This window comes from Doryrhamphus excisus, chromosome 20 (genome assembly GCF_030265055.1).
Source record: "Doryrhamphus excisus isolate RoL2022-K1 chromosome 20, RoL_Dexc_1.0, whole genome shotgun sequence".
Lineage (NCBI taxonomy): Eukaryota > Metazoa > Chordata > Actinopteri > Syngnathiformes > Syngnathidae > Doryrhamphus > Doryrhamphus excisus.
This window is the reverse complement of record NC_080485.1, coordinates 2055904-2070840: the sequence shown is the minus strand read 5'-3', so window position 1 is coordinate 2070840 and position 14937 is coordinate 2055904. Positions and strand designations below refer to the sequence as shown.

The 14937-nt window shown below is 39.8% G+C and overlaps 1 protein-coding gene across 1 annotated transcript; it reads right to left on the bottom strand.

Annotated features, from left to right (window-relative positions):
• Positions 1 to 317: 317 nt before the first annotated feature.
• On the bottom strand, positions 318 to 8476 carry erlec1 (endoplasmic reticulum lectin 1). The gene is made up of 14 exons (XM_058058419.1): positions 8132 to 8476; positions 7957 to 8061; positions 7609 to 7689; positions 7465 to 7542; positions 6375 to 6438; positions 3200 to 3255; positions 2896 to 3119; positions 2685 to 2826; positions 2455 to 2616; positions 2315 to 2374; positions 1223 to 1347; positions 1065 to 1142; positions 911 to 986; positions 318 to 828 (listed from the first exon to the last, which is right to left on the bottom strand). The coding sequence occupies exons 1-14, from the start codon at positions 8267 to 8269 to the stop codon at positions 757 to 759; spliced, it is 1461 nt and encodes a 486-aa protein (XP_057914402.1). The 5' UTR covers positions 8270 to 8476; the 3' UTR covers positions 318 to 756.
• Positions 8477 to 14937: the final 6461 nt, after the last annotated feature.

The following is a 14937-nucleotide window of genomic DNA, read 5'->3' as shown; positions in this document are numbered from 1 at the left end:
GTATATCACACGATTAATTGAGCAGCAGCACCCTCTGGTGGCCTTAAAATTAACAGTTGATACTGTACATTGTACAGCGTACAATACATGTACGTAAATAGGTTTTGTTCACGAGGAATAAGATGTAATATTTGCATAGGATTGGAGAGAGACAAATAGAAATAGTGTAGTTATTATAACAAGTTAAATAAGTAGACTGTTAGTGAGTGTAGCTGAATTAAATGTACATTTCTTTGCGATGTTTGGTGATGTGACAGTAACAAAGGCGGGGGTGTTATAAATAAATCTCGGACAAAATGTAATAAAAAGAAATTTTAATGAAGCTTTTCAAGCATTTACCCATTTGACAGCAGCCGCTGATGCATAAGTTACACTCACCCTCATGATTCAGATTACAAGCGCTAAGACTGTCAATCATTAGTCCTCAGACACACTCAAACACACACAGGAAAAATGTAGATTTCATCTTCTTCATTCCAAATCAACACATTTTAAAGCCTAGATATAAAATATGGACAATAAACCCGCGAGCGATTTATTTCAGCTACAACCCAGTGATGCGGTGGGACCCCCGTTGCACCGTTTCAGGAAGCCTGGGGGGGTCTTTCTGCTGCCCGGTGGCATCAAGTCCAGCCCGGCCAACGACACCACAGTTTGAACATCATGTGCAGCGGCAGGGGCATTTCTTTTGTTTTTTTTTGGCAACTACCCCACTCAGGATTTTCCTCTGCTTGACATCACACGACCTTGGGCAGGTTAGGTGGAGATGGAGAGCAGTCCTTGTTCATCTGCTGAGTCAAGAATCCTGCATATAACTGAAGACTCAACCTAAGAGAGAAAGTTCAAGGTATGAAATATGGAAGCATTTCTTTCGTTCATCATTGACCTCAGAATCCCTGAGGACTCGTACCCCAAGGATGTACTGGCAGGTTTGAGGTTCCAACATGTAGACGGTGACGGCATGGGGAGATTCAGACTCTTTACATCTGACAAAGGAATAAGAAGAGCGAGTCAGTACGAAAACAAAAGGCCTAATTGAAGATATTGTGACGCCGATCACACACTTTAATTTCACGATAACTTGTCTGGGCTTCCCAGTCATATCGCACAGGTCGCCATGGCCGTAGAAGTGCGAGACCAACCTGCGGAGAGATGTTCAAACACACAGCAAGACAGCAGGTCGGCGTAAGGAACAGCAGTTGCTTGTGGAATATCAGCATACTTGACTTTCTGCGCTCCGGTGTCTTTCAGCTGGTAGGATCGAGCCACGTTCTTCTTGGCCCACTCCATGTGTTCTTCTGCATTCCAGCTCCCGACCACCACAATGTTCTTGCCTTGCTCCTTGTCCTGAAAGCAACGCAAATAATCCCACAAGATGAAGATTTGACTTACTAAAAACGTAAAGAGGGGAAGTGGCAGGTTTAATAAAGGGATAACTTGCAGAAGTCCTATCATGCAAAACACAACAATATAATCTTGTCTTATTAATAATTGCGTGTAAAACTAAGACAAAATCTAATTAACCTGAGGGTGGCCGCCAGTGGCCTGTTGATACCTGGCACAACTAAAAGGTCCTGATGTTTGAACTGATGGAACGCTGATCTTGCAAATAGCTCACTAGAATTACATTTTTTTGGTGGTACAAGCTAAAACCTAAGCGATGTTTGTTACTATCGTAGCTCGATATCAGCGTTTAAATTTAATTGTAATGATGTATTTTTGTTATCATCATAATATTTGTCCAAACAAATGTACCTTTAGTTGTACCGGGCATTAAAATGTATCAATAAACTAAAGAAACATGGGTGCACTACATGACTGTAGTGTATTCTTCCACTTTAATTCTCAAGCAAGTCTAGTGCTTACGGACCATAATTCAGTTTTTAATTAGTATATGGGAGCTTACGTAAACACAAAATGCAGAATTTCGGATGAAAGGCTGTAAACTGACGGGCATTTTATGTGTGCATGTGTACAGGGTACATGGCTGGCGCTCAAATGTCTGAAAAGGTACGAGACTAATAAGTCTGGAGACCTATTATCAGTATTTTCTTCTATATGCATCTATTTTATTCTATTTTTTAAATGACAAATTAGGTTATTTACTTTGTTAGTTGGGCTTTTATTCAGTGTAACGCAATTGAAATGTAATTCAGCATTACAAAAATAACAAATAATAATAAAATAGAAACACCTGACAACATTTTGCAAGTGTTATTAAATTAATAACTGGTAAAAATTAATTAATTAATATTAATATATTAATATTAATAATAATACTGCACGCGCACACACACACACGTCCGTGCCTTACCTCATGGTACTGATGGACGTGCTTTCCGTAACAAAATTCATATTTCCACCATCCAACCCCCTAGAAGACACATGAAGACCACGATGAGAACATTTGACGTCCTGGTGAGACCCTCATGGAGATGAGCCGTGGAGTCTCACCCCGTGTAAACAGTAGGAGCCGCTGAGGAACTCCTTGATGAGCTGGTTGTCAGTCAGGCGTGAGATGTGGGTGGTGCCCACGGCTACCTGGGCCTGCCCGCCCACGGCCATGGGTTTGTGAGTGGAAGTGAAGGCCTCTTCTTTCATAGGCGTGGTCTCCTCCTGTGACAAGTCAGACAAATGACAGTACGCTGGTTGTTTTCCACAGGAGTTACAATGGAAGTGCTCACCTCCCTGGGCTCCGTAGTCGCCATGAAAGGAGGCTTGAGCTGCTCCTCCTGCTCCTTGTCCAGCTGGGCCAGCCGCTGAGGCCGCAGCGGTGAACCAGCTAGCGCTTGGCAGAAGATGGCGTTAACCGGGGACGACTTGAACCTGCAAGAGGAAAAGGAGTTGAACCTGATGGCCAGAACCTGAACAATCATGGCAGGTTGAGAAGTGGACCTGTATTTGGGGTGTGTGCAGAGCAGGGGGGTCAGCACCACCACCTCGTACTCGCAGGTGGTGACCTCGGCGATGGACAGGATCTCGTGCTTGGCCTCCGGGTGACACACGTACAGGACCGAGGTGGAGCGTGGCTGGTTCTGCTTCAGCACACACGGCGTCCCGTAGCCCATCTCCAGCGAGTAATAAGGAGTCAGCTGACCTTCTATGTTCTTAGACGGAACCTGGTTGGCGCAAAGCGTACAACACGCGGATTGTCGTACGTGTCACATTTGAAATGTTTACATTTTGGTGTGACGCTTACTTCCGTTTCAGGCGTCGATTGAGCAGTTTCAGTTTCCTCACTTTTAGCTGAAAGATCTGTAACAGACGGCAACGAGTATGATGTATGGCTTCAACATTCATAATATAAACGACACAAACAGAGAATTCCCATTTCGGGTATTAAACAAAAGAGAACTAGAACAGCAATAAGTCAAATTAACACACACATAATTACTGTAATATAAAAAAAATGTAATTGAAAAAAATGTTGATACTACTACCTCCATTAAAAAACAACAATCAAAACACAAATTGCAAGAAATAAACTCCTGTTAGTTTCACTCTCGCCTCTCGCACAAAACAAAACATAAAAGACGTATAAATACGGCTTTCGGATCTGCGTTCTGGGATACAAAAACATAAATACATCTTTGATATTGAAAGAGAAAGGGGACCTATAATAATAATAATAATAGTAATAATAAAAATAATGCATAAGGCTAAAAATAAGCAATGAGCTAAAAATGTCATCCAATACTTCTCTACAAGAGAGGAGAAATATGATCTCAGGGAAGAAGTACATTTGAAACACTTCTATGCTAGGACTACGTTATGCTAGCCATAGCATTTCAGTATGTGGAATCAAACTATGGAATGGATTGAGTAAGGAAATCAAACAATGCACAACGATGAGCCAATTCAAGAAACAATACAAGCAGTTGATGTTTGCTAAATACAAGGATGAAGAGTCTTGAACCAGTCATGATGTGCTATATATATCACTATATTGACACGCACTATGGTACACATTATGGCAGGGGTGGGCAAACTACGGCCCGGGGGCCACATGCGGCCCACCAAGCGTTTGAATCCGGCCCGCCAGTTGCTTTCTAAGTAACTTCAACTTTTAACATACAAACTGGCAACATGACTTGCAAGTCGGATGTCTGATTTAGTAAAAAATAAACAACAAAACTGTAAAATTAAATGACATAGTTTGATGTGGTGTGATGTTTAAAGTGCTCCTAAAAAAGGGACATGAGAACATACAACTGATATAGGATAACACTTTTACAGATAAAATTAGACAAATAATTCAAGGAAAATGATAAGCATAAAATAGTGTGTGTGTGTTAAATATATGTTCTGGCCCCCCAGACAATTTTGTTAACTCAATGCGGCCCTCGAGTCCAAATATTTGCCCACCCCTGCATTATGGCATTGGATGCTCATATCACCCAGTACTTCGCTACGAGGTACATTATTAAAAAAAAAAAAAACTGTATTATGGAAAGCAGGAAGTGAACAAATGTAACAGTTAGTGATTGTGAAAGTACCAGATGGAGGGGTAGGATTTAATAAGCTTTGCTTCTTCCTACTCCTTTTGGACATGTGGAACTGGGAACTGATTATGGGATGCACTCAATTGGAATCTGATGCATGTTCAAATGAAATAAAACCATTACCATTACCATTACATCAGGGGTGCTCATTAAGTCGATCGCGAGCTGCCGGTCGATCGCGGAGGTGGTACTGGTAGATCGCTGGTCGATCGCGGCGTGACATTAAAAAAATATCATCCCAGCATCAATGCCGTCACTTGATTGATATACAGGGCAGCCATTCAGATGACAACTGAATGTTGCCCTTCGGGTGACCAATCAAATCAAACAACGTCTCTAAGTGCAGCAGAACTTACGATGTCAGCCTATCATCCATCCCCGTTACTTGATTGACATACAGGACAACCAGTCAGATGACAACTGAATTTTGACCTTTAGGTCACCGCTCATGCGTAAACAACGATGCAAAGTGCTAAGCTAGTCGGCGAATTGTGAGATTTTAAGCCCTCGCTAAAGTTTATGGTCACTAAAATGAGTGAAGGAGCTGGACCAAGTAAAAAGGCAAAAACTGGACCAAGTAAAAAGGCAAAAAACATATCACTTCCATACGGATATGGAATATTATACGGATATTATGATACGGATATTATCCATGACTGATAAACATTTGGAAGTGTGCTTGAGGCTGGCTATCAGCAGCTACTGTCCGGACTATGCATCCCTGGCTGGTTCAATTCAGTGCAAGTCATCAAAGTAAACTCAGGTAATTACAAAAAATGTTAATAGTTAATTATGTGTGTTTTGCAATATTGGCTCATTTGGTTATGTAAGGTACATCAACATACATTGTACGTACAAATAATCCTCAATACATTTGAAAATAAATAGATGTTTTGCATTTTTGTAGTGGGTAGATCATTTTGACTCGGTCATTTTAAAAGTAGCTCACATGCTGAAAAAGTGTGAGCACCCCTGCATTACATAGTATGCCCCCCCCCCCCCACTTTTCTGACCTAAAAATATAGTTAGAATGTTGCATTGTCGTGTTAAACGATGCAAAAGTTTCAGATAATGAGTTTTGCACATTTGGAAGTCAGCCCTGAAATGAGTTTGGGATGCCTTAAAACGCTCTTTCCAAAAAGCCGTGATAAAACTGCCCCCTTGTGATGTCCCAGAGGGGCGGACTAAGCCAGATAAGCTCTCTGTCCTCCCCCAAGCTCTGTGGAAGAGTCAGAAGAGCAAGCCGTCGGTAACAATTTATCAGTGTCCTGTGTTTATTTCGTGGAAGTAATGGAGCAAAAGCGCTTGGCTGTGTAGCATTATAGAGTGTGCATAAATGGAGCAGGGTTGCTAACAGCCGTTCCCACCACAATAAGACGTTATTAATGCTGTAGAAAACCTAACACTAAAGTGCTAAAGCTACTTACCATTGAGAGAAGTCTTGAAGTAAACTTTTCTTGAAAAACTTTGGATTGTCTAGTCTACTTCCGGATCACATACGGTGGTATATTAAAAGCCGACATTTTAAAAAGATACATCGTTGTTTATTATCAACTCAAATACCGTTCGCAGCTAGCGGCACAAACCGAAGTGTGACCAACCACAGCAGAGGAGGCGTGTCTGGAGGCGAGCCTTATTAAAACGGACCGAAATACAGCTGGATAGGTGCAGATTCTGAAAGAACTAGAAAGCTTTATGTGTTGGTTATCGTGTGAAGCTGGTCTAGAAGCCCCCAACTCAAAATAAAGGGCAGAAAAATGAGCATAATAGCCCCCCCTATAAACCACCGACTTTAATAACTGATATCATCCCAAAGAAATAAACAGCCCCACATCGTTAGAGGTCATTAGAGTAAATCAAAAACAGCCATACCTGCTTCGGGACTTTGTTTCTTGTCTGCTATATTCCCCAAGAAGTATTCCTGAACACTTATTTTCTGTAGATAAACACAATAATAATGATTATGTTACGCGCTAACGATGGATCTACAAGAATCAACAAGAAGTCCATGCATGCAAATTTCAAATCTTTGATTAATTGTCAAGCAGTTCACTTTGTTACCGTTTTAGACACGTCATTGTATGCAATTAGCAGATCAACGATTGTCATTATAATTTCATCTTTTCACTTTAAACATTTGCTATTGATTTATGGACAGTGGGGTGGTTTTCCATGTTTATTGACAACATGTTGATATATTTTTTTACAATATATACTATAACTGTAATGATCACTTTGACTATTGCGTCCATGTAGAACAGGGGTGGGCAAACTACGGCCCGGGGGCCACATCCGGCCCGCCAAGTGTTTGAATACGGCCCGCCCGTTCTTTCCAAAGTATTTCATTTAAAGTCAACATACAAGCTGGCATCATGGCTTAAGCCGACATTTTCATGGTTTGGCTGTTTTATCAATTTCGTTATTTGATGCGGTCTGTTGTTTACAAAGTGAAAAAAGGGACACAAGCACATAAAAAAAAAAATAATAATAATATTAAATAATAAATGTATTCTTATTATTATAAATTTATAACGCACTTTACATCAAATAAATGATCTCATTGTGTATGATGTGACCTTGTATCTCCCTTTTTAAAATAAAATTGATAATCTAATAAATAAAACCAAAACATTTCCCTAACGCTAAAGAAAGTATTCTATAATTATTAGCTTTCGAAGGCAATATATATTTTTAGAGACACAATAAAACAAACAACTACAAGTTAATTAATATCTATTTCACAAACCTACACGAACTCATGTATTTATGAGATACTTTTATTTCAACGTTTCTTTTGTTGCAAAGCTTTGTCCGCCGTCAGCGCAGTGTCAAAGCATCGGTCTCCAGCGCAAGGCACTTATATCCATCGTGAGCTAACGATGGATCCATCGTTAGCGCGTAATAATTACACTGCCTCTACTAAGGTATATCTTTACATTCGGGTTCTGCTGAGGACACCCACCTGACCCGTCTCCTTCTCTTCATGGTATTGTCTCACATGTTTTCCATGGCATACTTCATAAGTCCAATAGGATTCAATCTGAAGATGAACAAGGTTTTAGTTTGCGTGAAATCAGAAGTGAAAAGAAAGACTGGGCTTACAGACCCGGTATGAGCAGCTGCTTCGTTTGAACAGAGGCTCCAGAAGCTCGGCTGGACTGGGGCCGCTGTATTCCTTGACATCATCCTGACAGGAGTGAACAACCGATGAAACCAATGACAATGATGTCAGTGAGTGTTAGTTTAACAACATGTTTACTATTGTAGTCAGTAGGGTGTATAAGCGCTCTGCATCCATTTTTACTTGGGCTAGCAACAAACTAACATACTGTATTGTTATCTTTGCAAAGGCACATTGGTGATGCTATGGATAAACAATAAACAACGTTTAATGTTATGTTTGTTACATCACATTTGTTAGCTTGGAATGCAAAGTGATGAAAGACAAACAAACCTCGTCTCCAGCTGTGAGTGAAGGAAGGAGACACTTGTATTTCTCCTTCTCTAGCGTGGTCAAGATGACAAAGTTGTCTTCTTTATAAAGTGCACCAGAAGTGGGCTGAAATCCACACATTACTGTTGAAATACACACCTGTAACATTATATTTAATGATCCAAATGAGACGTACCATTTTAAAATCGGCCCCAGGCCATGTGATTTTGAAAGGAATCTCATCAGTGAAGATGGGATAACCGTCTCCGTTCGCTAAGACGCTAACCGAGAGCTCCAGAAGCCCGCAGATAAGCAGCAGTAGCCCTGCCATCATCTCCAGACGTCCGGACGCTGAGCGCCAGCGGCCCGCTCCACATGTGCACGACACCGGCCTATCCGTCACACTTGACTCCTGCCTGTGTAGCTAATCCAATGTCCGATATGATCCAGGTGGACGTCCGTTTCAATTTACCTGGATAATGCTTGATGTCAACACTCACCAGCTAAAGACAGGAAGTAAAGTACTTCCTTGCCACGTCCTTTTCCGGTCTTGTTTTTGAACGATGGAAATAACAGTGACATCTAGTGGCAGCATTTGGGTTAAAAAACAACAACATTCAATTCGAACTTTATTGGTCTCTCAGCGACTTACAGTGGGAGGAAACGGAAGTTCTAGCAATTGAACTGAAGTAAGGTTTATACCAAAAGTTCAAAATTTACATTCTAAATTTATATTACTATTGTGTTGTGTTAATTGTATGTGCTAATTATTTACTCAGACCACAAACAAATCAGTTCCAAGAGGTCTCTATCAAAAAGTATAATATTCTTTTGATTGACAACACGTATTTTTCACGAGGATACATGTAGGTTTTGTTCTCTGGATCTCTTTAATACAGACAGCTCGTAAAAACAGCCACTATATTACATATACAGTATATGCACTGCACTCTAATACCTCTTGGTGGCGCTGTTGATACGAGAATGAGTCCCATGCGATGATAGCGTTTGAGCCACAACGACAGAGAGAGGATTAGAAACAAGAGAAGCACATTGTGGACTAGGAAGTGAACATCTCCCCAAAGATCACACCTACCAAGCTATGACTCATTCTGCCCACAGTGTCAATATTACTTATTGATCCATGTCTGTATGCAACTTTCATGGATCAATTGATGGACAGATACAGCCAGTAGCTGTGGCTTGTTTCCATGGTAACTCTAATAATGTCTCAGGGTCATTTCTGATAGTTTTGGTGTTGAGTCTAAAATTGAGTTTTTCCAAAGCTTATTCTTGACCTGAAACAAAAATTTTTATGTTTTTTTTTTTGCATAACATCCCTTTTCTATATTTGCTATTGTCATGAGTCATTCAAATCATTTTGTATGGTGATTGCAAGCCAGCAGGCGTGATCTCAGGTGACTCACAAATGTGGATGGTCAACAGTTTTCAAAGATACACACCAATGTGCAGATAACCTTCCCAGAAAAGTGGAAAGAACAGGTTGTCAAAATGTGTGTATCACATTGGATCAGATTCAAAGTGCGTCGTCTGTGTCTTCCCCTGTGATTCCACACAGTTTTGCCCCCAGAACCAAGAACTCGCTGCTCCGAAATGATGTATTTTAATTCATTTCACTCTGCTATCCGTGAAACCTGATTTGCATTGATGCCTTTCATACAAGCTCACTCGATGCATAATTGATACAACTGTCATTCCTCCAACCGTATTAACATAATACAGAGGAAGAGTGGAGAAAAATACACGTTGACACTTGAAGGTGTCCGGGCGAGAAGAAGAGCTCTTGTGCTTGAGCTGTCACAAAAACCCACACTGACGGTTCCTGATGCCAGATCAATATTTTCACTTCCTGTAGTCTTTTTATTAACGACATTTGCTATTGATTTATGGACAGTGGGGTGGTTTTCCATGTTTATTGACAACATGTTGATATATTTTTTTACAATATATACTATAACTGTAATGATCACTTTGACTATTGCGTCCATGTAGAACAGGGGTGGGCAAACTACTGCCCGGGGGCCACATCCGGCCCGCCAAGTGTTTGAATACGGCACGCCCGTTCTTTCCAAAGTATTTAATTTAAAGTCAACATACAAGCTGGCATCATGGCTTAAGCCGACATTTTCATGGTTTGGCTGTTTTATCAATTTCGTTATTTGATGCGGTCTGTTGTTTACAAAGTGAAAAAAGGGACACAAGCACATAAAAAAAAAATAATATTAAATAATAAATGTATTCTTATTATTATAAATTTATAACGCACTTTACATCAAATAAATGATCTCAAAGTGCCCATAAAGCAGATTGCATAACACTTTTACAGATACAATAATTCCAGCTGGACTGTTACGTGTAAAATATCGAGTGTGGCCCCCCCGTCAATTTTGTTAAATCAATGCGGCCCATCAAAAAGTTTGCCCACCCCTGATGTAGAATATACCTTATGAAGGTTGCATATGAGTTTACTTATTTATATTATATCTCACCATTGCAATAATTTTAACGACAATGGAGTGGAAAAGGGTATGAACTAATTCATCTATAAATAAGTAGCATAAAAGTCAATAATTTGTATTGGAATATTATAGAAATATATGGGAAGTTATGGGATTTAATGCAACTGAATGATACTGTTTTGCCTATAAAGAAAAGTCTTGGCTACTAAAAGGTAAACACTCATAACACATAACAGAATAAAGTCATAAATAATAATAATAATAATAATAATAAAGCCGTAATATTACGTGTGATCATGTCATAGGCTCTAAATTTACAGCTTATTCTCAAAATCTAAATTTTTTGCCAATGTGGTCCTAATACTCATAGTCAAATCAGATTGCTTTAAAAGGGACCTATTATGCTTTTTCCAATTTTCTGACCTCTACATTTCGTTAGAATGTTATATTCTCGTGTTAAACTATGCCAACGTTTCAGATAATAAGATTTGGAAGTGAGCCATAAAACGCTCGGTTAGAAAAGGCATGGTAAAAACGTTCCTTTGTGATGTCACAGAGGGGCGGACTTCCTTACATATAAACTCTCTGCCCTCCCCCAAGCACTGCTTCGCTGTTTACTTGCTAGCAATGCCTCGAAAGGGAATGGCAAATTTGTTTACAATTCCTAAAGACGTCAAGTGGTTGGAGTTCCTGATTCCCTACCAGCAAAATAAATAAATTCATTAATAAATAAATAAATTCATTTCATTTTAATCTGTCAACAGCATTTCACACTGGACTGTTTTGTGAACATGGGCCACTATGCAGCTGGACTAGCCGACAACGACTTGCTGAAGCCTGACGCCTTTCCAACGTTACTCGGTCCTGTGGAAGAGTCAGAAGAGCAAGCAGTAAGTTTATCAGTGTCCTCCCTGTGTTTATTTTGAAAGCAAAATCACTTGTCTGTGCAGCATAATAGCATAGATAAAACATGAATTTTTGCCCCAAAATTTGAGTCAATGACACAAGAGTCACCGGCTTGCTGCTTTTAATCGTACTAAAGACCCAGTGTAAACAATTGCCTCATATTCATCACAACTGAAGCAAGAAATGAAGCTAATGCTGTCTTAGGGTCTAAAAAGTGAACACTAGCTGTGACTATTCTCTATTAAAGAAACAAAATCAAGCTGGTGCAACTTAAGAAAAAAAATGAGAGTAATCATGCCAGCAGCTTTTCTCCATCCCCGCAGAGAAGATAATGAGAGAATATTGTTGCTTGGTTGCTCAAATCTGGTTTGGCTCCAGATATTAGCAGAGCGAGTCCTTGCCGCATTTGACTTTGACGGAGTTCTTAGAAGAGATTAACAACAGAAGGGCAGTGAAGAGGCTGCATCCTCAAGACTCCGAAAGCCCGATTTACACAAATCCGCACCGATCCAACAATCAAATGTCTTCTCAAGAGTCATTTAGTGCAAGTCTGAGTTGTTCGTTTATTGACCCCATTGTTGTTGTAATATTATGTTATAAGGGCATAATACATTTGTCTATAAATTATGTGACAATGAAATAAAACATGATAAAACAGCTTCATTGAATCATTAAAAGAAAAAAATGATCACCTGCCTCCCACCAAAACATAACTTAACTGTGATTAATTGAGATCTATCAGTCCATAAAAGGTCATACAGCCTGATGGAATACTGATGGAATAGCCATTACATCTGGTATAAAAGTAACGGCGTGTTTCAGAAAAACATCATACCAACAGTAAAATATGGTGGTGGTAGTGTGATGGTGTGGGGCCGTTTCGGTGCTTCGGGACCCAAAAGACTTGCTGTGATAAATGGAACCACAAATTCTGCTGTTTACCAAACAATCCTGAAGGCACATGTCCATCCATCTGTTTGTGAGCTCAAGCTGAAACCAACTTGGGTTCTGCAGCAGGACGATGATCCAAAACACGCAAGGAAGTCCACCTCTGAGTGGCTGAAGAAAAACCAAATGAAGAATTTGGTTTGGCCTAGTCAAAGTATTGACCTGGATCCTATTGACATGCTGTGGCATGACCTTAAAAAGGTGCTTCCTGCTTAAGTGAATTTCTGCAAAGTAGGATACAATATTAATAAACGGAATATTTTCCTACTTAGGGCATAGAAAACCTATATTTTTTAAACATTATAGCTCTGTAAACATATAGTATTGAGAAAATAATGTGGGTCAATCACACACGGCATTAAAAAAAGATCCACCATCATTCATTGTTACGATTATGTTTGTCACTTTAGCTTTGTTTACATTGCACCAGGCTTGTGCGCAAGCTACGGGATCTCTGAAGTGACAAGAGAGCATAGCAATATACCGAGCTAACTAGTTCACCTCAAATTTATTCATTCTAAACAAAAGAATGAGGTTGAAAATGAGCGAGAAAAAAGGACAAAATAAGCAGCCAAAAAATACCACTTCCACATTGAATAAGAGGCCAACAGTGTTTACTGATTAATACATTTTTGAAAACCTCAATAGAGGAGTGATATTCGAATCGCATGTTGCAAGAGACGACTGAACATGTGCAAAAGTCTTAGTACATCATTCATTCATTCATTCATTTTCTACCGCTTTTCCTCACGAGGGTCGCGGGGGGTGCTGGAGCCTATCCCAGCTGTCTTCGGGCGTAAGGCGGGGTACACCCTAGACTGGTCGCCAGCCAATCACAGGGCCTTAGTACATCAAGAGACCAATAAATATGCGGTATAAAAGGCTAAGCTAGCAGTTACAGTATTTAGAGCATGGCTTTTCAAAGTGTGATGCAACGCACCAAAAGATGCCAGGGGAGTTGCAGCAGCTTGAGAAAAAATAAGAATTTTTTTTCAAACCTTCAAAGCTAACGTCATGTGTTGAAAGGCAAAATAAATGGAGAGAGTCTAAACGGAGCGTTGGGTGAGCCGGAAGCTTGAGAAAATGTTTTTGCCGTGCGGAGGGGGGGGGAGCACAAACACCAACACTTGATGTAACGTTTCAAGAATCTGTCTCTCTAAAACCTAAATAGACTGGAATTGTTACGTCCATCTTTTTGCACAAGTGCTTCTGCTCTCTGTCTTGTGCTTTCAATGCCATTGTTGGGTGTTCCTCGTGTTCCTCGTGTTCCTCGGCAGGGTCACCAATCCACACCTGCAGCCTCTTGCCAATTAGGCCTCCATAAGGCTTGTCTGGATGATGCCAGACTGTTTTTGGATCTTTGCTGTCCTGCCCATGTCTGGCAATTCGTAGTGATGGCGAGATGAAGCCCCATGAGGTTTCAACCATTTCAGTCAACTGGTTCGAGAATGGATTCATTTATTGAAGCTTCATGTGCACACGACACCCCCTGCTGGCCTTGGATAGAATTACAGGCGGATGGATCTTCATGTGTGATGCATTGAATGCTGATCTGTTTTGGCTCTTGGAAATGATTATGTACTACAAAAAATTGTATAACCAAATGATTAATCTACAAAGTGTAAGATAAAATATACAGTATATATAAAATACTGAATGTTTTCTTCCATAAATTTCCATAAATGCCATGTATCATGTGATATGGCTAGCTTCATCATGGTTGTGTTGGTAATACTGTAATACATTAATATTATAATGTAGTACTATTAACCTTACCATGAACGGGTGAAGGTCCAGTTTCATCTTTATATTCATGAAAGGCACGTTAATGCCTGAACATGGATGAGGTGTTATTATTATTATTATTATTATTATTGTACCCCAACTCCTTGAAACACAATAAGTACTTCACCTCTCAATAACGATGACAAACAGTGAAAATACAGGTTTGGAAATGCAAACATATTATCTATTAATAGTGTTGATTTTGGCTTACTGATTAAGTCAAAATGTTTCCACACAATTTCCTCTTTCTAGCTGGCTCCATATCTTCTCTCTCTGAAGTCCAAACTAACGTAACCGTATAGTAACCAAACCATCGACAAACACGATCCACACGCTCAACTGACTGACTCTCACCACAAATCCTGCATGAATATTCTGTGAGTGCAAGATTTTATTTCCCGTGTAAGCAAACTAGAGACGTCTTTGTAAGTTTGAGATACATATCAGGGCTCTACATTAAAAACAAAATGACTTACCCATGGGGAATCCTTAAGGTGAGAACTACTTGCCCCAACTTGCCCCATGTAAAATGAAAAGACTGCCATAATGATATCATCTCATTTTTGTGGCATCACATGAGAATCTCAAATAAAGATGAAATGATTATCATTTCTAGTGGTTGTTTTCCTACATAGATCATGACGTTGCATGGAAATCTGGATTGTCAAGAGACTTCTAGGCACTTTGCCTTGATAAATAAAAGTACATTCATGATTGAATAAACATTGTGCTTATTAAATAATAAATGACAACACAAGTTAAACACAAGTAAACGTTCTTTACTATTGCAACCTGAGTCAGATCAAACTAACAGCAATATATGCTGATAATTCATTAGATAATAGTACTGACGCATTGTATTTGGAGGAATGTCTGAAACGTA